The sequence below is a fragment of the Macrosteles quadrilineatus genome, unplaced genomic scaffold (assembly GCF_028750875.1).
Source record: "Macrosteles quadrilineatus isolate MER2022 unplaced genomic scaffold, UCM_ALF_1.0 Scaffold_2__2_contigs__length_208266976, whole genome shotgun sequence".
NCBI lineage: Eukaryota > Metazoa > Arthropoda > Insecta > Hemiptera > Cicadellidae > Macrosteles > Macrosteles quadrilineatus.
The window spans coordinates 147,865,004-147,892,719 of record NW_026542595.1 but is presented as its reverse complement, the minus strand read 5'-3'; the positions used below and the strand labels follow the sequence as shown (position 1 = coordinate 147,892,719).

The following is a 27,716-nucleotide window of genomic DNA, read 5'->3' as shown; positions in this document are numbered from 1 at the left end:
AAACCAGCTAGACAAAAGTGAAACATTAGGCCTACCAATTGTAGATAAGTTGGTGAATCAACCTGGACCCGAGCAAGTGCAGTGTGATAGTAGCCTAACTCTTGACCTTTCCTATAATGGACTTGTTCCTAGCGAAAATGACTCAAATAATGGCGACCTGCAGAGTTCTGATTCAGATAGTAGTATTGTAAATTTTGCTGGTTTCCCTACACCTGAAATTACTAGGTCACAACAATTAAAGAACACCATGTCAAAAAACTTACAAACATCTCTACTAGATCAAAAGGCTTAGATAGTTGTAGGCCTACTGATTTTTCTGAAAATAGGACCATGTCTATAGTATGTACAACAAACCTACAATCAATCAGAAACAAAACTTTGCAGTTGGATATTCTATTAGAGGAATATGGTTGTAACATTTTCCTGGTTAATGAACATTGGCTAAATGAAGATGAAGCAAAAATCTACATTCCTGCTGGATACGACCTCGCCGCAGCCTACTGCCGACCTGGTGGCCAATATGGAGGAACTGCAATATACATAGTCCAGGGCCTGGACTTCAGGATCATCGACATTCATCGATGGACAGAGGTTAGCGGTTTCGAAGCAGCTGCAGTTCTTGTGAGTGACGTTTATCTTTTTGTTTCTCTGTACAGAACGCCAGACTACTGTGTTTATGATTTTTTAGAGAGACTCGAAGAATTTTTAGTTTGGGTTGACTCCAGGTTTAAAAATAAATTCCTTGTTATTGGTGGGGACTTTAATATAGACATACTCGTTGATAGTCCTCAATCCAGAGAATTCTCTAATTTATTAAATTCTTTTAATTTAAGATTGACAAATTTTAAGCCCACTCATAATAAGGCCTGCCTGGACAACTTTATAACAAATATTGATTTCACCAAATTTGTTCAAGACTTGGTTCCTTATAAAATTTCTGACCACTTTTCACTTAATATGAATATTTTAGATGGCTTTGTTAATGCTAGATCTATAGTTCGGCCGCTTAGAAAGCGACCTCCTCCAGCATTGGTTTAGCATTAGCGCGCAGGTCGTTTTCTAAGCGGCCGAACTATAGTCAAAATAATGATCTCATAGAAATTCGTAAAGTAACTAATGATAGTTTATGTAGGTTAAATATATGTTTATTGAACACTGACTGGAGTGACTTGTTTTGTATTAATGATGTTAACGAGGCCTTTGATTATTTTTTAAATGTAGTTCTTTGTCAATTCAATGAGTTTTGTCCTGTAAAAAAAATTAAATCCAGTAAAATCCACTCTAGACCTAAGAAAAATAAAAATAAATGGTTTACACCTGAACTTGCAAAGATAAGGGAGTTTTTGACAATTTTTCACAACAGATTAATGGTAGAAGGTGATATAAATAGAAATAGAGAGTTTTATGTTAGGTGCAAAAAAATTTACAAAAGCAAAATCAAAGAGGCACAGCTGAAGTTTAATGACCATTAACTCAATACTTGTGATAACAAAAGTAAGGAGGCCTGGAATATTATAAAGTCTGAATCTGGTAGTTTTAATAAAAATAAATCCAACCCTATTATAGATGTTGACAACTTCAATGACTTTTTTGTCAATGTAGCAAATTTTGATGGTTCAAACAACAATGCACTCTGCAACTCAAATAGGCCTAGTTCTTTTGATTTATTAATAATCATCCAATGCATTGTTATACTGAAAATCTTAACTTCATGTGGGAGCGTGTATTTCCACAAGATATAGACTTAATCATCAATAAGCTGAAAAACTCCACCAGCAAGGATTGTTATGGTTTAACAACAAACATTGTAAAAAAACTCAAGTATGCTCTTGTTCCTCCTCTGACATTCATTATCAATTTAGTTTTACGAAATGGTGTTTTTCCAAATAATCTTAAGCTTACAAAAGTTGTGCCTATTCACAAGAAAGGCGACACTTCATGTCCATCAAATTACAGACCGATTGTGCTTGTCCCGGTATTTGCTAAGGTTATTGAGTGTTGTATTTATAACCAAATAAGTGCCTTTTTTAGTAATCATAATTTTCTAAGCAACTCCCAGTTTGGCTTCAGAGCCGGTTTATCAACTATCGATGCTTGTAAGTCAGTTGTTGATGACATTCTGAATGCTTTCGAATCACACGCCTTTATAGAGTTAACTTTAGTAGATTTAAGTAAAGCATTTGATTGTGTTTCTCATAGCCTGTTGATTGATAAGTTAAGTTACTATGGTGTAAAGGATAAAACTTTAGATCTATTTAAATCATATTTAGGAAATAGATATCAGATGGTATCAGCCAACAATAAAACCTCTCAGTGGAAAGAAGTCACAGCAGGAGTACCCCAGGGTTCTGTACTTGGCCCTTTTTTGTTTTTAATTGCAATAAATGATCTTCCATCTAATCTCCCTTCAAAATCAGTACTGTATGCAGATGACACCTCCTTAATAGTCTCAAGCAAATCTTTGCAAGAGGTAAAAATTAAAACTGAGGAGATGAAAATAGCAGCCGATAGTTGGTTTAAGGCAAATAAATTTTCAGTAAACAATGACAAAACTGTTTCAATTATTTTTTCACAGACAAATCTTGTATCTGAAGTATCAAATGCTAAACTGCTAGGAATCATATTAGACTGTAAGTTATCTTGGCGTAGTCATACTGAAATGGTTGTTGCAAGGTTAAGTAACTCTTTGTTTCTGCTCAGGAGGTTGAAAAATCATGTTAATCAATGTTTATTATGCATTCTTTCATTGTCACTTAGTTTATGGGGTAACTTTGTGGGGCAGTAGTAGCGGGGCAGTTAACGTTTTTAAAAAACAGAAAAAAGCAATCCGTATCCTAGCTGGCATAAAAAGTAGAGTTAGTTGTAAGACCTTTTTTCCTGAATACAAAATTCTCACTTTACCAAGTGTGTACATTTTGCAGAATACCATTTTTGTAAAAACAAATATGGAACAATTCTCATCTCGCTCATTAACTCACAATCATTACACCAGACTAAGGAATAATTTAGAGTTACCATCATTAAGACTGGCCTCAACACAGCGCAGCTATAAATATTTACAACTCAAACTTTTCAATGCCCTCCCTGAAAATGTACGCAACTTGCCTATTAAGTCACTGAAAAATGTATTGACCGATTTTTTGAACAGAAAGGTTATCTACTCTATCGAGGGATTTTTATCTTTCAAACATGATGATTTTCTGTAAAATTCTAATTGTTAAGTAGGGTATTGTTACTAAAGTATTTAATAATGGTTTCATGAACTGTGATATAATAGTCTTTCATAATAATGTTATTTCTGTCAACTTTATTTAAAAATTTATTGTTATTTAGTTTTAAGCTGTATCTCACTGCCAACTTTAGCCTTTATTATTTTATTATAGGCACTTACCCAACTTGTTTGCTTAACTATAAACAGTATTATTATCATCATTATCAATACATCTCAAATACTTTTGTACAAAAACCCAGTATTATTAGTTTATTAGTATACAGTAGAACCCCTCATCTCCGGCCTTGGTTTTACCGGTCCTCTGTTTATCCGGCCCCTTCCAGGAAGCCAATAAGAAAATGTTTTTCTCGCATCTTACAGACATTTAGATGTTCTCACTATTTATCTGTTTGTTTATAATTTATTTACTGTTTCACTATACTCAATTGAGCTAGTAGGCCTAACCTCTGAACAGTTGGTTGATTATTTTCCAAAGGGGTTAGTACAGTACAGTACCGTACCGGTACATTAATTTTTGTATTTCACTAAGTGGATAAGAAAGTTGAGTAACTTATAAATGCATGTACCATTTAAGTCCTAATGATCTTCAAGTCCAATTAATTCATTGTCATTTTACCTCCATTATTGTTTAATATTTTTTGTAGGCCTACCTGGAATCATAGTATTTGTACTACCATTACTTAACGACTAGCTTACAAATAATTTTTTTTTTTAAGTTATAAACATGTTTATTCTTCTAAAAATAATCCCAGAACAGACTTGAATGATACTTTTGACTGCATATATTGATTAGATAATATTATTAGATCAATGGTCATTTTCATAGTAGGTTGGTTTATCCGCCCAAATCGTTATCCGGCCAGGGGCTTGGTCCCGTGGTGGCTGGATATGAGGGGTTCTACTGTAGCATGTTCATCTATTAACACTTGACTCTCTACATTGTACTTTGAATTGTATATTATCTCCATTGACCTGGCCTATTGTATGACATGTATACTTAATGGCAATTAACTATTTGAATTTGAATTCTCTAAACCCCCACCCCCCACCACCTGTCACATACTGGCGCCTCTAGGCTTGTCTATATTTTCAACCTTCTTTACCATACTCAACCTCCTAAACTCCTTTCCCTCTGGGGCTTTGAGGGTCAATACTTTTAATGACCCGAATTACTTCTTCGGGTAATTCGACATACTACAAATTTAGACACACAATTAGCAGTATATCACGCTTATTTTTCTTCCATCATGAATTACGGTTTAACAGTATGGGGTTCTTCTAGTCACGCCGAACAAATTTTTATCCTCCAGAAAAGAGCAGTTAGAGTCTTAGCCAAAGTGTCTCCAATTACTCACAGTAAAGAGTTTTTCATTCAGTTTAAAATTCTTACATTGTATAGTTCTTATATCTTTAAACTGGCTTTAATGGTTAAAAGTGATTTTGACACATTCATGGAAGATCAACAGAACATCCTCATAACACTAGATTTAAAAACAATATAAAACCAGTTCAACACAGACTTAAAGTATTTCATTTATCTCCTCAGTATGGACCCAAAAATATATAACAAATTACCTTCTTCAATTAGGGACCCATGATTCATTCCCTAAATTCAAAAAGAAGTTAAAAAACTTTCTTTTGGAGAAGGCCTTCTTCTCATTGGAGGAATATATGGAACCAGTGTAGATGTTAAGGCTCAGCATATGAAATTTATTTTAGTAATAGTTTTAGAATAGAAACTATAAATTATTGTAACAATGACGAATCACCTGTTTGAATAAGATGTTATGTGATTATTGGAAAATAAATCAATAAATAAATGCGGCCACTGGCAGTCTCAAGCCTGCAAAATGAGTTTAGCTCTTGAACGCAGAAACTATTAAAAAGACAATATTATTTCGTTAAAGCTAGTTTTTATTGCACTATTATATTGTTAAAAGAAATTTAATAAATATAAACAGCACAAAGCCAACTGTAAACAAACAACAAACCTGAATAAAAGTATGAAATTGAGACTAAAAATGTCTGTTAATTTTAGCTTTACACTTCTTGTAAACTTACTGTCAATTATTATTTTTATCAACATTACAATTAAATTTTCATTTCAATCTCGATATTGCCACAAGAAATAAATAGTCAAGAACCCAACTATGATCTTAGCATTAACGAGGGATCTCAGAACCAGGGTTGCCATCTTTGGTTAGTTAAAAAAAGGGACAGCTCTCCTTCACCCGAGGATCAATACAGATTGAAACAAACAACTCAGAGTCCTTATGAACAATGACTTCAACTTGAATATGGAGGTTTAAGCTATAAAACTACATAGCTTGTTGCTACCACACAACTGACCTGAACAGCGCCACACAGTCAAACACGCCTTTGTAGCCAAGTGTGGGATGAGCGATGACACTCTCCACAGCCATGGGATGAGTGACCTCGTCTAACAGCCACGACAGACTGTTGAGTGCGTTCCTAGTCACCTCACTACACTCCCCCACCTCTCTGTTGAGTACCCTGTGTAGCACTGCAGCGTGGAACTCCCCACCTCGCGCCTTCGAGGCTGCACAAACAGTTACATATTACACTGTGTGAAATGATAACATGTATACACCTGAATTACAAAAAAATAAGTAGTTATTCAATAAATAAAAATGAAAAATTAGAGTTTAAATATATTTGGTTTAGTAAATTCCTTACATGATAGTGATTTTAAGGTCCATTACATGGTCAATACCCTTAAAATAATTTGCTGCTTTGCAACCATCCATTTGATGGTACATACAGGGTGTTAGAGATACCACCAGGGCCGATTTACCGAATAGGCACGGTAGGCACGTGCCTAGGGCGCGAGGCAATTGGCTTTTTTGGGGGGCGCCAAAAATTTGGAAATTAAAAAAAAATTTTTGGTAGTATTTGCATGATATCGCGGTAAACTTCTGATAACCACTCGCGGCCGTGTAGGCATCGTATTCGTCTCCCGCGTTTGCAGCAAGATTCTTACTATTTTCTGCAGTCAGGTCGTTTGGACATAAAATTATCGTCTTCCATGATCGAGGCAATATAAGAACGTATCCCGCAGTCGTGAGGAGATTATTATCATCTACCGAAAATGAGGCAAAATTCTGATATTTTCCCGCGGTCGTGAGGACATTATCATCGTCTTCCGTGATCGCGGCAATATTCTGATCATCCCTCGTGGCCGTGTAGAAATAGTTATTATATCTCCCGCGGTCCTGTAGATATCGTACGTATCCCGCAGTCATGAATCCATGGTAATCGTCTCCAGCGATTGCGGCAAAATTTTAATCATGTCCTGCAGTTTTGTGGAGATCATCATCGTCTTCCACGATCGCGGCAAAGTTCTTGAGGTTTCCCGCGGTCGTGTGGACATCAATCGTCTTCCGTGATTGTGGTAATATTCTGATCATCCGTTGCGGCTCATCTGTAGATAGTAGATACCATCATCGTCTTCTGCGATCGCGGAAAATTCTGATCATCCCTCGCGGCCGCGTGTAGACATTTATTATTGTCTCCCGCGGTCACGGAAACGTCACTGTTGTCATGCGCGATCACGGTAAATTGAAAACTCTAGGTAGGAATACAAAATTCACGGTTCAAAGATCTCCCGCATGATTCCCGGATTTCCCGGTCGATATACACCCTGTTATATACAGGGTGGCTGAAAAGTAACTTGCACCCCCACTTAACTTTTCAACCATTTGAGATATTTGAAATAGGTTTGCGGCAACCTTCTTAGATATGACGGGCTACAATAATTATGGTCAATTTTGAAAATTTTGCCCTTAGGGGTAGCGGGGGTAGGGGATAGCTAAAAATTTTCAAATAGCAAGTATAGTCGAGTTTGGTATCATTTTGTAGGTCTTGATGAAACATAACAATTAACATAAAGAAAATATAAATCGGACCATTAATAACAAAATGGCAGCTAAAAATGATTGAGACAATGGTTATTCAAAGTAATTTTGCGCTGCCATTTTGTTATTAATGGTCCGATTTCTATTTTCTTTATGTTAATTGTTATGTTTCATCAAGACCTACAAAATGATACCAAACTCGACTATACTTGCTATTTGAAAATTTTGAGCTACTCCCTACCCCCTCTACCCCTAAGGGCAAAATTTTCAAAACTGACCGTGATTATTGTAGCCCTTCATTTCCAAACAAGTTGCCGCAAACCGATTTCAAATATCTCAAATAGTTAAAAAGTTAGGGAGGGTGCAAGTTAATTTGTTTGCCACCCTCATTGTTATTTGGATTTAAAACGTTTTAGGGCACCATTTTGTTATTAGTGAGCCGATTTTGGTTTTCTTTATGTTGATGTTCATGTTTCGTCAAGACCTGTAAAATGATACCAAACTTGACTATACTTGTCATTTGAAAATTTTGAGCTGCCTCTTACCCCCGCTACCCCTAAGGGCAAAATTTTCAAAATTGACCATAATTATTGTAGCCCCTCATATCTTAGAAAGTTGCCGCAAACCGATTTCAAATATCTCAAATGGTTGAAAAGTTAAGTGGGGGTGCAAGTTACTTTTCAGCCACCCTGGATATATTGCAAAGGGGCGCTACTATTAGACGTGCCTAGGGCGCTGACAGGGTCAAAAACGGGCCTGGATACCACCGTTGTGCTCGGGGACTATTCAAGATAATTAAATGATTTAAACGTCAAATTGAAGGGAAAAGAACAAAGTTTTTTCTCATACTTTGATACAATTTGAAATAATTTAATAAAATTCAGATTTTCATCCAATCTCATATGAGGGTAAAACTGGCTTAGTCTGTACGCTTAGGGCGATCGGCGGGTTTATCTGGTGTTTTAACTGAATCTTTTTAAGCACAAAGACTTTATCTTTTACAGATAACATCATGAAGTTTTTATTTAGGTATGTTCAACTGACTTCGTCAGGCAATCAATTTTTTGGGGCTTCTGATGCAGAATTGTCGGATTTCTTCGACTATGTCATCGCTTGTTTTTAGCCGGCCAGGTGAATGTCTTTTCAAAACACTACGGTACTACGAAACGGTACTTTCGTGTTAAAGGGAACATTCATTATTATCGATGATTTTTTTCTCGATATATCGATATTAACAAATTGAATCATATCAGCTGACAATTACGATAAATTTTGTCCAGTATCAACAAACAATAATACAATGAAACTGTTCTAAAAAATAACCTAACATAACTAACCAAACTTTAACATTTAAAAATTCCGTGTTTTACTTGCCTTTACTGTTATCAAACGGAATTTTTAAATGGTACAGCAAGTTTGGTTGGTTATGTTATGTTAGGTTTAATTTCTTAATCCATATAATAGACTTTTAGCCTAAACAAGATCAGTTGTCAATTTGTTATGGATTGGAAAAAAATATCGATATATTGAAAAAAAATCATCGATAATGATGAATGTTCCCTTTAACAGGAAAGTACCTACAAAACTCATTAAAGCAGCGTCAAATTTCTTTATCATCAAGTAGATTTAAATTTAGTTTAATTTAGCAATCGATAAAAACTCTGAAAACCACGGATTACACTTTATGCCTTCTGTTGCGCCGTAAAAATTGCACTGGCGACTGGATTCAGGCGCGTGAGTCGCAATAGCGGCCTTCCACCCCGCACCTGTTTTGCGCATGCCAAGGTCAAAGTTTCCTCCCTTGCTACATGGGAAACAGAACTTAGTTAGCTTAGCTTCAATTTGACCTATAACACGTTTAGTTACCTTGAATAGTATCCAAGCAATTACCATTTAAAAACCCGGCATTCTTTTATAAACACCCTGTATAAGTGCAAAGGTCCCACATCTTTCTCTTTTAGGAGTGGAAAATGTATATCTTATTCTTTCTCTCATATGTACTAATAGACAATGTTTTTCACACAAACGCTATGAAGAAATGACAATGATCAAATCTGGGTTTGTTGAGTCTATGATTTGAGGCTATCTACCTCTACCAGAGTATCAATCCACTTATTTGGGATATAATTTAAAGAAAAAGGTTTGCGGCAACCTTCTTTTTCAGCTATGAGAGGGCTACAATAATGGATAATTTTGAAAATTTTGCCCCTAGGGGTAGGGGTAGGGGGTAGGGGATAGCTAAAAATTTTAAAATAGCAAGATTAGTCGAGTTTGGTATAATTTTACAGGTCTTGAAAAAACTAAACAATTGACATAAAGAAAACCAAAATCAGACCACTAACAAAATGGTGCCATAAAATGTTTCAAATCCAATAACAATGAGGGTGGCGGCTGAAAATTAACTTACACCCACCTTCAATTTTTAACCATTTGAAATTGGTTTATGGCAACATGTTTAGATATGATGTGGTAAAATAATGTTAGTTTATTTTGAAAATTTGCCTTAGGGTTAGTGGTGAGGGGGCCCCTAAATGTTACTTATTAATAACCACGAGAGGTCGTCCAGTGGTCGAAACTCGACCAAAAACATGTAATGTAAACTTACTCACTTCTCTATTTTCACCCCACACTGTAAATTAAAACATGTGATTGGAGTTTCTTCCATTTGTTTTGATTTTCTGTTTATATTTCGTTGTTATTTTGTCACCAGCATGGCAACGCATAAGATCCATGTTAGTTTTTTCAAATTTTAAACTCATTTTTTGTGCTTATCTGTGAGCCTATTTAAATTTATAAAGGGATTCTGCACACCTACAGGAAAATAGCTTTCTAACGGTATGCGTAGATTTACCCAACGATGCACACGAGCTGAGAAAAAAGGTTTTAAAGAAACGTGCTTGCCTATTAATATATAGATAGATTGTTTAATCATTTTTATCTGCCATTTTGTTATTAGTGGTTCGATTTCAATTTTCTTTATGTCAATTGTTTAGTTTTGTGAGGACATGTAAAATGATACCAAACTCGACTATTCTTGCCATTTGAAAATTTTGAGCTACCCCTTACACCCGCTACCCCTAAGGGCAAAATTTTCAAAATCAACCATAACTAGTGTACCTGTTGCTCGAATTCGAGCAATTGCGAAGCATTACAGGCGACTCAAAGATTATGGAAATACTCACGATCTACACAACAGTTAGATATAATCAATATCTTTTGTAAATATCTTATCTTTTTTCAAAAAGCTGATCTTGTTTTTTTAGTGTTTTCTACAAATTTTTCCCTCTCATAGCCGCATTAGGTTGTCTATGATAACGATTATAAATGAAAAAAAAAAGATTATTTCTATTTCTTCTACTTGGTTGTGTTCTATGACTTTTTCTATGTTTCCATTGTTTGCGAATCGGTTATTTCAATGAAAGCTCAAGAAATGTAGAACAGTGTTAATTCAGTTTAATTTTTAGCCTATATCAAATTGTCCAGGATTTCTCACCCTTTTCCATTCTGATAATTACACCAACCCGTTTCGTCTACAGATGCAATATGCCAACGAATATCACCTACGTACAATCTCCAAGTAGTGGTAAAAAAGGCAGAAACCAACCCATACAATAGATATAAGATAACTCCAAAAGAAATAATTTTAAGAGTTACTGTGATATTAGGATTTTCCACTGATTTGGTAATAGAACATTATATTGCAAAACATGACACGATGCAGAAGAAAATCCATTTTAAAATCAGGAAAACCCGTTGCAAATACTGTACTTCATTTTGACAAATTCAATAAATCACAATTTAAATATTAACAGCTGTTTCATTAAAAAGTAGTGTAGAATTATGCATACTAGAGGTCGTCCAGTGGTCGAAACTCGACCAAAAATATTTAATGTACAGACTTCTTTATTTTCATTCCACACTTTGAATAGAACATGTGATTGGAGTTTCTTCCATTTGTTTTGATTTTCTGTTTATATTTCGTTGTTATTTCGTCACCAGCATGGCAACTCATAATATCCATGTTAAATTTTTCAAAATTTTAAATTCATTTTTTGTGCTTATTTTTGAGCCTATTTTAATTTATAAAGGGATTCTGCACACCTACAGGAAAATAGCTTTCTAACAGTATGCGTAGATTTTCCCTACGATGCACACGAGCTGAGAAAAAAGGTTTTAAAGAAACATGTTTGCCTATTAATATATAGATGGTCGTAATGTAAACAAATCTGAAGAGGCAACTTTAAAGGCTTCTGGGGCAGAGCCCCAAGGGAATTTACCTCGTTCCTCTTTTGATGGCTCATCTACAGACCAAGACCTTTCTTTAGAGACCCCTACCAAGTTTTTACGCCCAGCCGTTCTCTCAAATTAGCTGTGACAAAAACCCCGTTTTCCTCCATAAGAATAACATGGGATGGGAATTCAAAGGCCACTGGGGCAGAGCCCCAAGGGAATTCACCATGTTTCTCTTTTGATGGCTCATCTACAGACCAAGACCTTTCTTTAGACACCTCTACCGAGTTTCTACGCCCAGCCGTTCTCTCAAAATAGCTGTGACAAAGAAAAACAGTTTCAAATTAATAAGATTATTATAGCCTCTTGTTTCTAAGAAGGTTGCCGCAAACCGATTTCAAATATCTCAAAAGGTTCAAAAGTTAAGGAGGATGCAATTTACTTTTCAGCCACCCTAGCTGTATAATAAGACAATAATATTTTACTTTACCTTAAAAGAATGAGCAAGAACTACATGTTATAATACTTATTACAGATAGATAAAACTACTCTCCTCTACATTCAGTGTAGTCTAGATCTCAAATTAGTCTACACAGGATTTACTTTAAAACCACTTCTACTCCCTGCGGTCAAGGAAACTCTATGCTCGTCTACCGAATTTTATGTAAAATTATAAATAATTACGGTACATTTCCTTTTTACGAAATAAGTGGTGTACGTTCTAAAAGAACCTAGATCCCCAATTTTCCGAGTAAAAAAATCTTTAATCTTGTATCCTGTAAATGAACAAAGAACAAATAGTGATATTTAATAGAAAATAATAAGGGAGCCTTAAATGAGTACGGTACTGAACTAGACAGGTTACTTATTTAAACAGGGTTATAATTCTTCAAGAAGAACTGGTAATATTGGAATTAATATTAATTTTAAATAACAACTTCACCTATGTTTCTGAATTTTTAATTTCAATGATTTATCGCCTCTCAAATACCCCACTGTCCCAAGAAAATTATAATAAAAAGCTTAACTGTTAAGATATGTAATTATCTGTCATTTCAATAATTTTCCTCTATGTTTTTTTTACAGCTGTGCTATTATTATTAATTTATAATTTGACTAGCTGTGTACCCGTTCTACGCACGGGGATCTTTTAGTATTCAGTTGAAACCTTCATATATAAAAACAGCAGTTGGTTTGCATATTTTCAGATATGCTGGCCAAGCTATTATACATAACTTATATAGATAGATAGATTATATAGATTTATATAGATATTTGATTTTTTTTTATATTTGATCAACTGTGCTGCTTACATCCTCAATCGCACCGGCCCTTCTTCAGAAGCTGACAAAACCCCGTACGAACTATGGCTTGGAAAAAGACCTAGTATGAAGCATCTAAGGATAATCGGATGTATACATGTATATAATATGTATGTACCAAAACAAAAAAGGAAAAAGATGCAGAAGAAAGCACAGAAAAAAATACTCGTTGGGTACGATGAATGTGGCTATCGTATCTGGGTCAAAGAAACTAACACACTGGTGAGATCGAGAGATGTCATTTTCAACGAAGAGCCCTTATTTCAGACAAAAGAAAATCAAATCCCTTTGTCAAGTGAAACAAGTCAGGAAAACGACTGCCGAGGCTTAGAATACGAAGTTGAAGATAATGTTTATCAAGAACCGGAAGAAAATGAAGACGAGGTGGAAGCTGACCTACCTGAGGGATCGAACATTTATGATCTACGAAACAGATCAGAAATCAATGTTCCGAAGAGGTTTGACGACTACATTATGACTGCAGTTACTAATGTTCAAGAACTGAATGAGCCTGAGTCATACATGGAGGCAATGCGAAGTAAAAAAGCTTCCTACTAGAAAGAAGCGATGGAAAGTGAAATGAAGTCGCACAATGAAAACCAAACTTGGACCCTGGAGAAACTGCCTGCAGGAAAGAAATGTATAACATGCAAGTGGTTATACAAAGTAAAAACTAATCCTGACGGCTCAGTTGACAGGTTTAAAGCAAGGTTGGTGGTTAGAGGTTTCTCGCAGAAGAAAGGAGTGGACTTCAACCAGACTTTCAGCCCAGTAGCAAGACTCAGCACAATCAGATCCTTACTGAGTGTAGCAGCAGTGGAACATTTGAGTTTAACACAATTCGATGTATAACCATTCTTATACGGCCAAGTCGATGAAGTTATTTACATGACGCAGCCAGAAGGATACAAGGATGGTACAGATTGTGTGTGCAGGCTGAACAAGAGTCTCTACGGTTTGAAACAGGCACCTCGCTGTTGGAGTACCAGATTCAACAAATTCATGGAACTTTAAGGATTCAAGAAAAGTGATGCTGATCCGTGTCTGTTCATAAAAGAAAATGGAAAAAGTAAACTGATTGTACGTAGATGACGGGCTTATAGCGACAAACAACACGGGAATGCTTCAGAACTTCATGGATCACCTGACGAAGGAGTTCAAAATTACATCCAAACCAGCATCTTTCTATTTAGGTCTAGAAATAGAACAGAAAAGTGACGGAAATGTTAGAATATCGCAGAAAGCATATACAAAGAAAGTTCTTGAACGTTTTCAGATGAGTGACTGTAAACCAGCTCCAACACCCATCGTGAAAGAGAACGCAACGCAACCAGCAGGGAAAGCAGAGAGCTCAAGAGACAAGTTTTCATACAGAGAAGCTGTAGGTGCTCTGATGTACCTGATGACAGCAACTAGGCCAGACATAGCCTATGCTGTGAGTGAAGCATCGCGTACTCTTGAAAACCCGTCTCACGAAGACTTCATAAGGGTGAAGAGGATACTGCGATACCTGAAAGGAACGATTGACTACGGAATAGAATACCAGTCCAAAGAAAACAACCATGTTTTGGAGTGCTTCAGCGATGCTGACCATGCTTGAGACTCATCGACCGGACATTCTACAACAGGAGTAGTCTGCAGTTTTGGAGGAGGAGTAATCGCCTGGCTAAGTCAGAAACAATCGAGTGTGGCAATCTCAAGCACTGAAGCCGAAATTGTTGCAGCCAGTGAAGCCTGTCGTGAAATCGTTTGGCTGAAACGACTTTTGGAAGAGATAACTACACTGAAGAGTGTGCCAGTTCTCAACATCGACAACAAAGCAACAACACGGTTAGCTGAAAACCCTGAAAAACAAAGCATATCAAAGTTAGACATTTCTTCATCAGGGAGCTTGTAGCAGAAGGACCAGTCAAGCAGGCCCGGACTGGCCCGCCGGCCCATCGGCCCGAGGGCCGGTGCGCCCTCCGGGAAATATGCACCCGCGCCCTTGGGCGCGGGTGCATATTTTCCGTAGAAACGTTTCCGTACATTTAAAACCCAACAATTACGATAAAAATAGTCTGAGTAAAAACTCTGTTATGAAATATCTCATATAAATGCGTAGTTTAACGTCGACTGCAGTCAGAATAACACTTGACGCGGACGCGTGATGCTTCACTGCAGCACCACTAAAGGTCATAAACACTCCCCCCCGCGCCCCCTCCCACTCGCCGAGCACCAAGGGTAGTATAGTAGAGGAGTGGGGCGAGGGCGCGAGGGTGTAATCGTGCCAAACAGCCTAACCTGAGTCGTGAGTGTTGAGTGGATGTAGTATAGTGTTTTAGTTGGTGATCTTTTTTGTTTTAATATCTACGCTTTAAACTTCTGCAAGAACTTGTCGTCCATGAAGTCGCACCATATTTAAGGTAAGAAAATTGAAATTAGTTTTACTTATGTTGTTTAATGTCTGATCAAACAACGAACCGAACTGAAGATGACCCTCTAGGAGTCTCAATTTCAAACCAAAATTGATAAGACGATTGACGCTTCCCGGACTAGTTTTTTTTTTCCAAATACAACGTCAGCAGTGTGTTGTTTACAGTACAATACGAGCTACAAAGCATAGAATTATAGAACTGTGACAAAGCAGCTCATGACGTTAGCTCGCCAGCTACTTAAGAGTCATTGGAGGTTAGCGGCCATCTTGGATTAACTCCAAACAGTTGCTGAAGGCTTTATCATCCCCAAATATTATTTTTCAAATACCAAGTGATTGTAATATAAATATCTAGGGCAATGTGAGATTATAAATTTTCTTAGTAGGCCCCTAGTTTTGTAATTGTTTTCCAAGAGAGTCCATACTCCATGGAGGCTAACGGCCATCTTGGATTTTCCTGCCATAAGAACAATGTTAATTTTGTTTATGATTTCAAACAACCACTGCAGAGTCATTTACCATGTTTTCATTTTTTTTTACCAAAGCGATTGTAATCTATGGTACTTTGGGGGGTTACAATCTTTCTTTGTAGTGTTTTAATTGTTTTATTATAAGCTAAAGTTAGTAGGGCGTCTAGTCCCCAAAACAAAATATTCCGCCTAGAGGGCAGGTCAGTCACGGTTTCGGCCGCTCACTTAAACGCAAGCAGTCATGCAGACAACACAAACTCAACTCAAAACTCAGAGGTCGGGTTGGATTAGAAAACTTCCCCAACCCTTCTCTCGTTTAAGAACTTTCACTTTTACGGTAGCGGCTTGCCTGGACATCAGAACGTAGCCCAGCTTGGCGTTCTTGGTCATGGGGCTAGATTGTCTGCATTGGTTTGTATTCATTATGAGGTATCCAGAGCCGATAATAAATCTGATTTCACTGTTTCAAACGTTTTGTATGTTCCATCGGCACTTCTGTGAGGAATGACGGACTAACCAGTCTTTCATACCCAATTGCAAATAAGATACTAAAGTACAATTTAAAAACGCGTATTTTGTACAATATACAAAGTTTTTATAACTGAATTGTGTGCCTTTGAATCCATAAAAAAATTGTTATTGGCGTAAAAATAAAATATTTAAAAATCTGCTTAATACCGCTGGATCCATAGCTAAATAGTAGTTTATTTATAGTTAAAGTAATTTTGCATAATCCGGAAGGTTAAAGGAATTTGAAAAGAGTCAGTGACGCAGTACAGAGGAATGCAGGCATGTTGGGATGTTTATATTGGCATTGTTTTGTGCTACTCATCACTATTATGACATCGCAAACGGGATTTGTTTATGAATGTGGGTTTTTAATCTTTACCAATGCGTGTTAAAGATAATCTATACGTCAAAGAAAAAGAAAATATAGTTATCACCATAAAATTTTAATTATAAAGGACACAGAACTAAACAATATTTTTCAGGGCACAATGGAAGGAGACAGGCCGAAGAAAAAAAGAAAATCAGGAAATGAGTACAGAAAAGAAAAGGACGCTAGGCAGAGACAGAAGGTTGCTAAAAACTTGCCCAAGATAACGAGTTTTTATGGTCATGGTCCACAGCCAAGTTGTTCAACCGATGCTGACGGAGAACCTGGAACACCTGTCGAATGTGGAAAACGTATCGTGGTGGAAAACGTGGAGAAAAGTGTTCCTCAATTCGAGATTTCATCTTCTGAAGTAGTACAGACAAGTGCAACGGAAGCAGCAACAGACGAGACTGATAAAAACTACGAACTTGACACAAACTTTAAGACTCAAGTCAATGATGAAAATTTAGCCTCACTAGCAGTAAAATGTGAAATAAATGAACCCCTAAATGAGGACAACGATAAGTATTTTAAAAAGCCAAATCGGTCAGACTTGGACATTGCTACTTTCTTCAGATTTCATCCTATCCAGTGTGACAAATATTCCAAACTGCCTTTTAGTGAAAGCATATTTTCCATTGATATTGATGGAGAAAAATTCAAACGCAGCTGGCTTACATACAACACTAGTACAAAAAAATTGTTTTGCAGTGTTTGCTTGGTTTTTACAGATTGTTCGTCAGTTTTCTGTCAGGGTTTTGACCGCTACAGACATTTATCACAAAGTGTAATTGAACATGAAGCTTCAGTAGGTCACAGAGAATCAGTTAAGGCTAAAGTTGCACACGAGAGGGGTTCAACTATAGATAAGCAGCTTTTTGAGAAACAACTTGAAAAGAGAAACAAGGAAGTATTTGATCGAAGACAAGTGGTGTCTGCTGTTATAGATGTTATAAAACTAATCGGGAAACAAGGCCTTGCTTACAGGGCATCAGAGGAAAGCGCCCATACCCTTGACAACCATTCAATAAACCATGGAAATTTTCTGGAAACAATTCTTCTTCTCTGCAATCATAACAGTAACCTAGAAAATCACGTGAAAAGAGCAATTCAAATGAGTAAAACCTTAAAATCAGAAGACAGAGATACTTCGAAAACAAGAGGAAGGGGAAGTAAGGTGTCGTTTCTAAGCAAAACCACAGTCAATAAGATAATACAAATTATCAAATGTATGATAAAATCGAATATTGCTGATGAAGTAAAGGAAGCCAAGACATACTCTGTTTTAATGGATACTACCACAGATGTCTCTGGTTTTGACCAGTGTGTGATTGTTTTACGATATGTTTTAAAAACAGAAGTAGAAGAGAAAATTATTGGCCTACAGTGCGTACAGTCGTCAACAGGAGAAAGCTTATTTAATGCATTCAACGAAGTAGTAAGAGGAGCAGGGCTTGACACAAACAACTGTATTGCCAACTCATTTGATGGGGCTGCAAATATGAGTGGTCAGTATAAAGGCGTTTCAGCCAGGCTGCAAGAGCAGATCCCACACCACATCCATACATGGTGCTATGCCCATTCGTTGAACTTGGTGATGATAGACACATCACAAGTTGTAACAGCTTCCATTTCGTTTTTTGGTTTATTGCAGCAAACCCAAGTGTTTGTAAAGGAATCTCACAAGAGACTAGACATTTATTTGGAGCAACATCCAAGTTATAAGTTGGGTGCGATTGGAGCAACTAGATGGAGGTCAAAGAGTGACGCCACTTCAAAGATTTTCGGCTATTATCATAATTGGGTGGAATTGGTGGAAGGTGAAGGAAAACCCCCCAAAACGGTGTACGTAGAGTTGATCGTTTCGCTTTCTATTGTGGCAAATAGCGAAGAATTCAATTCCAAAACAAGAAATGAGGCGAACAGTCTTCTACAAAAATTGTTGTCATTTGAAACGATCCTTACTGCAATGATTTTTTTGGCCATTTTTAAATATACTACACCTTTATCGGACTATCTACAAACAAAAAGTCTTGACTTTGCACAGGCATGGAATTTGATTTCATCGACTCAAGATAGCCTCAAGAAAATAAGAGATGAATTCCCAGTGATTATTGATGCTGCAAAAAACTTTGTCAAATTCATGACTAACAGTCTGAATTATAAAGTTGAAGACAACCCAGATTTGGATGAATATTCCATCAGCATCGAGAGTGAACTACCAGTCCGAAGACAGAAAAAAAGAAGGAAAATGCCTGACGAAAGTAATGAAGCCGAAGAAACTACATTCAGCAATGAAGAGAGTTTCAAAATCAATGTTTTTTATGTCATAGTAGACCGAATCAACGCCAGTATGGAAACACGGTTTTCTGATCAAAAGAGAGTCTACCTTGATCTTTCATGTTTTGATCCTGCCAGATTTACCGAACTCAGAAAAACAAAAATTCCAGAGCATGGATTAGAAAAAATATGCTCTCTGATCCCCAACATAGACCAAGGCAAACTTCGGGAAGAACTCGAGTCGTTTATTGAGCAATGGCCAAGCTTGAACATGAATTTAACCGAACAATACCAGAAGGACATTGACATTGACATTCCAAGCTCCAGTTCGGATGATGAACTAGAAAAAATTAACCAGTGCAAAAGTGACAAAAAATGTCGGTCCTGCATTAAATGCGCGTACAAATTGCTGTATCAGTACAACATGTACTCAATTATGTATCCGCAACTACACAAGACGTATAAGTTTCTGTTAACTATACCGATGACACAAGTGAGCTGTGAACGAGCATTTTCTAAACTAAAGCTCATAAAAACAAGAATCCGTGCTTCGATGACCAATGAGAATTTGGAAGCTCTTCTCCTGATGCAGACAGAACGAGGCCTAGTGACAAATATCAATAATGATCAAATTATAAACGAGTTATGCTCACAAAGCACGGAAATGAGCCGTCTGCTTTCTTTCCGTTAGTAAATTCAGAGACGGGGTTTAGTAGCTATGTTTTTATTTTTTACTAATACTTTTAAATGTTTAATGTATTTGCCGATTTTTTTTATTGGATGTACAATTCAGAATATGTTTTAAAAGACTATACTTCATTGTTAATTTATTCTGTTTTATGTGTTCATTGTTTCTTGTTTCTAGTCAGATTTTTATTCTGATCTGATTCGATTAATGTAGCCTATGTATGATCCAGGGTTGGGATTTTCAAATGCATAAGATCATTTTGATTGCTAATTAATTCAGTTTTATTTATTCAATGTTCTTGTTGCATTTTTTTATTTTGAATGGATAAATTTATGTACAATTCAGAGCAGGCTTTTAAATTTCCATAAACTTATGATTCATTGTTATTTAAATCCGTTTTATATTTTCATTGTTTCTTGTCGCATTTCTTATTTTGATCTGATTTGATTAATGTATGAATTATCCAGGGTCGGGATTGTCATTTCCGTAAGGCCATTTTTATTGTTAATTAGTTATGTTTGATATGTTCAATGTTTTTGTTAGGCCTACATTTTTTATTTTGATTGGATAATTGTTGTACAATTCAGAGTAGGCTTTTAAAATTCCATGAGCCTATGCTTCATTGTTAACTAATTCCGTGTTATATGTTCATTTTTTCTTGACGCATTTCTTATTTTGATTCGGTTAAGGTATGTATGATTCATGGTCGGGATTTTCATTTTCATTAGACCATGTTTTATTGCTTATTAATTCTGTTTGATATGTTCCATGTTTCTAGTAGTAGCATTTTTTATTTTGATTATATAAATGCATATGAATTAAAAAGGTTTAATTGAATCAAGCGCAATTTTTGTCTTTTCCTTGTTTCTCATAAGTAAATAGTGGCATTTGTAACATTCATAATAAATATGCTGTATTTGAAAAGGGCATTATTTAGTAAATAACTTATTTAAATACAAGCATTAATTTAGAAGCAAAAGCCAGCGAATCTTTCGCTTTTAACTTTTAAATTATTAAAAGTTGTTGTTAACTTTGAGTAATTACTGTACATTTTACATCCAAATTGGAATATGGTTTGTTTTGATTCTCTTATAGCAAAGAGCTTAATAATTTTTACTTTTGTGTTTGCACTTCAACACAAGGTTTTCTATTAAACATCAATGTGTTATTGTGGCAAAAACTTTATATTTTTTGTTTCATCAAATTCAATATAATATATTCTGCGTTAAGGTAATACATCTAGGACAATATGCCAAAAGATAAAAAAGGTTATTTTGAAAGTGATAAAAAATTCTAAGGTTAAGTGCCAGAATTCATGTTATATTTAGAAATGGTAAAATAAAACGAACGGTAGACATGGTTAACAGTTCAGTTTGTGTTTAGTGAATATGTGGCAACACGTAGCGTAAGTAACGAAACCTATAAAAATGCATCAATAAATGAACAAGCCAATCATACAATTTGCTTGTGAAAGAATGGCTCAAAACACGTTTTTAAGACTTAATTTTTCAACAATTTTCCGGGGGAGGACCCCCGGACCCCCCTCCCCCCTGGGGGGTATTCCATACCCCCCAGACCCCCGGAAGCCTGGCTGACAGCAACAGATTGCGCCCTCCATCAGGTAACAGGCAGCGCCCTTTTAGGTATCCCAGTCCGGCCCTGCAGTCAAGGTTAACCATGTACCAGCTGAGTTCCAACTGGCAGACTGTAAGACCAAACCTCTTCACAAGCCAAGATTGATGACTTTGTGGCAAGCTATGGGACTTAACTAGTGACTTTAAAAATTCTTTAAATGAGGGAAAGTGTTAAGATAGCCTATGTAATTATCTGTCATTTCAATAATTTTCCTCTATGTTTTTTTTACAGCTGTGCTATTATTATTAATGCAGCTTTGTCATGTAAACAAATAATATGAGTTTGTAGGTAGATGTGAACATAGAAAAATGTCTAAATACAATTATTCTTTCCTGTAGTAGTTATCTATATAATTAATACGCTACACGAAAGTTTGTCGGTTGAACTCCTCCGCCATTTCTTAACTGATTTTATCCATTGACGTCTCATTGGAAAGAGCGTGTCGCGTAGATTTGCAAACTGACCTTACATTTTTGAAAAAGTCCCTTGGGCTCTGCCCCAGTGGCTTTGAAAGTTCCCATGTTATCCTTATGAAGAACATAATTGTTTACATTTTGATCAGCTGTATAATTTTATTGCTGTTATTTACTTTTCAATTCAATGAAACACATTGAGTACATTTATTTACTATTTGAGTTTGTGTAAACATAACCCCCAAGACGGATCGTGGTTGTATTTTAAATTTGTGTATTTATCGTTGTTTTGTGTCGCTATGATGGATTGTGTTAGCATGATTGTAACTTAAATTTGTGCATTCATACGGTTGTTTTGTGTAGCTATAATTTGTTTATTATTTGTTGTTTATTTCTTTTAAATGTCTCCGACGCAACGACAACGAAACATAGACAGGAGGCGCAATCGTGATAACGACACAGTCTGAACCTGAACCTGGACAACTTCAACTATTTGGTTACAAATGCGCCCTTACACTACCCCAAAACGACTTTTCGTTCTCAATTGGCCCTCTATTAATGACCTGTGTTGCCTGTACAGCGAGGCATTTTGAGAAGGAGAGAACCGTCCGGAATGCTTTAGGTTTATCAATAACGAAGATAAACAGGATCTGAGTTACACAACAGTAATATTTGAGTTGACTCTTTTAAACTCATTGTAAATATGTCTGTTATTCAATCTGAAATAACTCCTGTAATACTTTGTAATTGCTCGAATTCGAGCAACATGTACACTAGTTTTAATTAATTTAAACATTAACTACATAAAAGACGTGGCTAAGTGTAATGGATATGAAACCAAAATTGTAGACAATATGTTGACCAAAGCTTTAAAAAAAAAATGAGAAAAAGAAAAGAACTAAACTGGAACCAATCAAAGTAAAGAAGAAATGGGTAAGCACTACCTATACTAAGCAATATAAAGACGTCAAGAAAACGTTTCAGAAAAATGCTGAATTAATAGTTTCATTTAAAGCGAAAAACAAAATTAAAAACATTCTTCGAAATCCAAAAAGTAAATTATTAGAAAATACAACAAAATCTGGCATTTATCAAATTCAGTGTGACAGTTGTGAGATGAAGTATGTTGGACAAAAAAAAATTAAAACTAGATTCAAAGAACACACTTCTCACATAACACACAACAGACCTGAAAAATCAGCAATAGCAAAACATTGCTTAGAAACGGACCACACAATATCAATCAATAATACTAAATTACTAAAAAATATAACAAAATCCAATGAACTAAATGCATGGGAATCATTATTTGTAAATAAAATGGGCAATTTGGTAAATAATAATAACGGTCCAATTCAAAATGTTACAATTACTAAATTCTAAATTTACAAAGTTATAAGTTAATTCTACTTTATATTTCATTTTTATACATATATTTTTGTAATTTTAAATAAATGTACTTAACAGAATAGTTTTTATTTTTAACTACCCATATGTTACATTCTTTAAAATTTATAATTGTATTTTTTAAACATAAACATAACCTTCAGTTTTGTGATGTGTCTGATGAGCATAGCTGGCGAAAGGCCTCAGAAATATTGGTGAAGTTGTTATTTCAAATTAATAGTAAAAATTAGTAGTAGTTTATAATTAATCTGTAATGTGAACTAAATCTATGAATGAACTTTATGAACTTTACTTTATTATTGTTGTCGTTGACAAGGTTTTTTTATAAAAGAGGAACTATGTATGTATGTATGTACCTTATGGACTCCGAAACCGCTTGACAGATTGTAATGAAACTTTCAGGCATTATAAAGCATTATTCAAGGATGGTTTGTGTGTAATTTGGTGCAGATCCATCAAAAGGGCTCCGCCCCAGAGGGTTTTAAGGGGTCCAATGTCGGACTTTTGGAACTACATTGTTTACAAATCTATATAATAATAGGCAAGCATGTTAAAACCTTTTTTCTCAGCTTGTGTTCATCACAGGGAAAATCTACGCATACTGTTAGAAAGATATTTTCCTGTAGATGTGCAGAATCCCTTTATAAATTAAAATAGGCTAAAAAAATAAACACAAAAATGAATTTGAAGTTTTTAAAAATTAAATTAACATGGGCCTTATGGGTTGCCATGCCATGCTAGTGACAAAAATGACAACAAAATATAAACAAAAATCAAAACAAATGAAAGAAATTCCAATCACATGGTTTATTTACAGCGTGGGGCGAAAATAGAGAATCCTGTACACTCCATATTTTGGTCGAGTTTTCGACCACTGGACTAGGCCTACCTCTAGTAAATTAATAAAGAACATGATCCTTTAAACTTGCATGATCATTTTAAAAGCAAATACCCAATCACCAATGATTTTATGATTCTCTAAGCTATAATTTATACCTATAATTTATCTCACCTTCATTTTGTTTCCGGAAACCATCCTCTCCCAGCTCCTTGATCATATTTTGCCGCCACCTGTCCAATATTTGTTTATTTCTATCCGACATGGTATCTTCTATTATTTTGCTAACTGAAGGAAATTTCATAAACGATTTGACAGCTGAGTCGCTGAATGTATAATTATAAACATTTTTGACAGCACACTCTTGAGAAAAAAGCTGACATTTTTCGGGGTTAGATAGTGGATAGTTTTCTTCATTCAATGGTATGGCAGATTTAAAAATAAATTCGTCAGTTGTTAATTTTGGTAATTCACTTTTACTAGGGATTTGGCTGTCTACATCTGTAGTAAACTTTTTAGATGATTTTGACTTTTTAGCTCTGGTCTTAGTGAGCTCTTTATCTGCAGGTCTGGTTTCATAATCATCATGAACTTCATTTCTGGGTGTACCTTCACTACAATTTGTGGTGATACTTTTATCATCAAAGGCTTTATTTACATCCTAAAAAACAATCATAAGTTAGTACAAATAATTTGTTCTTAAGTTAAGTAGGTTGTTCAACACGAAACCAGAATGGCCTGTTTAACGACTCCCAATATGGTTTTAGTAGCGGTAGAACTACAAATACTGCAGTTCTTAAACTTGCCACGAAGGTAGTTGATGTTTTTTAAAGAGGGAAATTCGGTGGTAGGGCCTACTCACCCTAGCTGATCTAAGCAAAGCTTTTAATTTTGCGTTTCCCACAATCAACTGCTCGACAAGTTACCGATAGGCCTACATCTGTATGGCATTGGGGGGCCAGCACTGCATGCCTTTAAATCCTACCTCATTAACCAAAAACAGATACTGGCAGTAAAAGGGGCAAATTCGCAACCATTGCTAGCTAAACATGGCGTGCCCCAGGTATCTGTTTTGGGCCCTGTGCTTTCTTGGTGGTGGTGAAGACCTCGGGCAGTTTGGCAAGGTCTTGCTTTTTGCGGACGACGCGACCATCATTGCGGATGCAAAAACTCTGGAGGAAGCAAGGGTCAAGGCTGAACAGTCCTTCGAGAAAACTAAGACGTGGTTCAAATCAAATAAGCTTTGCCTAGAAATGTAAACAAAACACAACACATGACCTGCAGTCTGGCACTGAATCCTAATCCCAACAACCTGCCTGAAGTACAGTAGGCTAAAGTTATTATACAACCAGTACATATTATAATTACTCTAAACAACTTAAAGACTACAATTTCCAGTTTTGTACTGAGAGAAGACTACCAGTAACATGATCACAATAACTTACAAGGTCAACCATGATATCCCTATCTGCAGACTGAACAATAAAGGACAGCTTTCCTATGTTGGGAATTAGGATATAAAACCGACTGCCCCTGTACTTTTAAGACCTTGACGCCTCAGGTTTTAAAAACGAACTGAGAGTGGCTACTGGCAAGGCCCTTAAAAGTACTCCCTAGATGATTTTTATAAAATTTGCATTTAGCCTGCCGCCAAAACTTGTAAATATGTACCTATATAAATCTAGGTAGCCTAGTTATTTTTTGACTCAGTCTATCTATCAAGAGCTGGTCAATGGCGTCGGGGAAGTAAATATGCAAGTAGGTACCGTACCTAATCCAACCTAGGCACTTGTCTTCAAAGGACTTACAGTCACTAATTCGCATGAAGCCCAACCGACCACCCTGACATGCCTTTTATGACCAGTGACGTATTAAACTATCTCCGTCTTTAGGCAGCGAAGTTAGCCGCCCCCTCCCGCCACCACTTGTCACTAAGATTACCCCAATAAATGTCAATAAATTACTGTAGGTACCCCTGTCAACTGATTTTGTAGCAAAGTAATTGGCAATTGCATGCTGAATCAACAAATCTAATATAGACTAAGTTATTAGAGTCCTTTTTACGGACATTTTTGTTTTGTCCCGTTGTCCTGCTAAAAGCATGCAAAAACAGTATGTCCATATTACCAATGTCATACGTGCTGCGGCTGCATAGTAACGAACAATAGGTTCTAGTGAGGTAATAAGTTACACTATATATGTACGGTGCTGTACCTGTGTGTGCGTGAGTGTGTTTGTGGGCAGGCAGCCCATGCCCGCGACATGTCCGCGGCAGACCAACAGGGCAGTATGGAAAACACAACACAGCTGTATAATAAATTATCGACTTTGACTTTAATGTGTTCTGAAATCATTTTATAAACTTAGGCCTTACTTTTTTTTAAGAGGTTGGCAACCTATTTTAATCTAGCATTTACCCGTCCACCTACTAAACTGTGTGCGTGGAATGTATCCAGCAAAGCAAGGGGTGAGCCGGTACAGTATAAAGGTGAACTTTCTTTTATCTTTACCGACACTACGCAGGAAATCAAATAATTTAGTGGAAGACTTGTATGTCCACAAGTTGATGAAAGAAAAAGTCACTGTAGGCCTAACTTATTTTGTAGAAAAAGCAACTTCTAAGTAATTGTCGCACCTAACTTAACTTAAGTTAGTGTGGAAGACTTTGATGTAAATGTGGCTTTAGTAGGCTAACTTAAGATCTTTAGGCCTAGGCTTTAAAAAATGACTTCCTCGTATTTATTGCAAGGTCCACTGACAGGAGGCTAAGTAATTATTTACCGTAAACACGTTACAGGCAATTAGGCCTAAGGCCTATTGAACAGATAACTTCACATTGGCCATAACTTGGTCCTATTAAGTTACCTCATTGAATATCTTAAGTCTAGTAGGCCTATGGTGTTACTGCAAAGATACCAGTAGCCTTAGTTAGCTGATTAAAGTTGGAAGTGAATGTAGCCTTTCTAGTCTTGGCCTAAACTGATTTTTGTAAACTAACCTTAACAATTTTCTTTCTTCTTTCTTTTTGAGTTTCTATTAGATTTCCAAACAAATATTTGTTTTCACAGTTCAAAATTTTTATAACATGGAATTTACCACTGCTGCTAAAGCTAGTAGAAAGCGTACTGTCACAAATAATTTTAAAATTTGCTAGTAAGCGGGAGGATATCATAGTGTGGAGTTAGGCCTACTAAGTTATGCTTGCACATTCACTTCATAAGTCACACATGTTATTTATTCACAGTTTATTTAATACAACTTTTGATGGTTTAACGTGTAATTACTTATGTTTTAAACTAACTCTTACAAATTGAAAGAAAATTTAAGTTACGGGTTAGGTTAGGGTTTGTTTGTTTGAACTTGAAGTGTTGCAGGCAGACAGAAAAAAAACCATTTTCCGATTTTCCCATAACCACAAACCACAACACACTATGACTATGACATGGCATGGCAAGGCATGTAACCACTAGCAGTAAGCTTTCAAAAATAGACTACTGTCACGTAGTATTTCATCATAGATTAAACATACTTTAGGAGTATCAAGCATATTTCAAAATAATATCGTAGAGTTATTTTACATCGATGATAATATCAAGCAAAGCCACCCTACACGGCCACCTTTAAGGTGGCCGTGCACCCTATCAAGAACGGCCACCTTTATAAGGCGGTGCCGGCCTGGCCGTGTATCAAGGCTGCCATCGGGCATCGGCATCAATAACAAAGCAAAATTTTTACAGCACTGCCGTTGGTCGTGCATACCTTTTAAGCTGACAACGAACTATTATGCATATTCTTAACTTATGTTGTTAATGTGATTATGCATATCAATACAATGGGTTGCTAGGGTTGCTAAATAATATTAGCCGCAACTTATGAAGATAACATAACTATGGTGTTTGTTTAAAGAATTGTAGGAGCTCACCAATAAGAAGTGTCACTCCATTATCCCACCACCATGTGGTGTATTATTGCCTAATTAATTGTTGGAGTGCCACAAAGACGGCTTGAAGAGGTGAAGAGTGTGCACTCCCAG

The 27,716-nt window shown here is 36.1% G+C and overlaps 1 protein-coding gene across 1 annotated transcript in view; it reads right to left on the bottom strand.

Moving 5' to 3' along the window:
• Positions 1 to 26,971, bottom strand: part of LOC128986515 (mitochondrial genome maintenance exonuclease 1-like) — a 29,883-nt gene extending 2,912 nt beyond the window's left edge. The window contains exons 1-3 of the mRNA XM_054406922.1: positions 26,682 to 26,971; positions 23,858 to 24,344; positions 5,582 to 5,792 (exon numbers count right to left, since the gene is read on the bottom strand). Coding sequence (XP_054262897.1) covers positions 5,582 to 5,792; positions 23,858 to 24,344; positions 26,682 to 26,855 — 872 coding nt within the window. The 5' untranslated portion in view covers positions 26,856 to 26,971. The remainder of the gene's footprint in view (positions 1 to 5,581; positions 5,793 to 23,857; positions 24,345 to 26,681) is intronic.
• Positions 26,972 to 27,716: the final 745 nt, after the last annotated feature.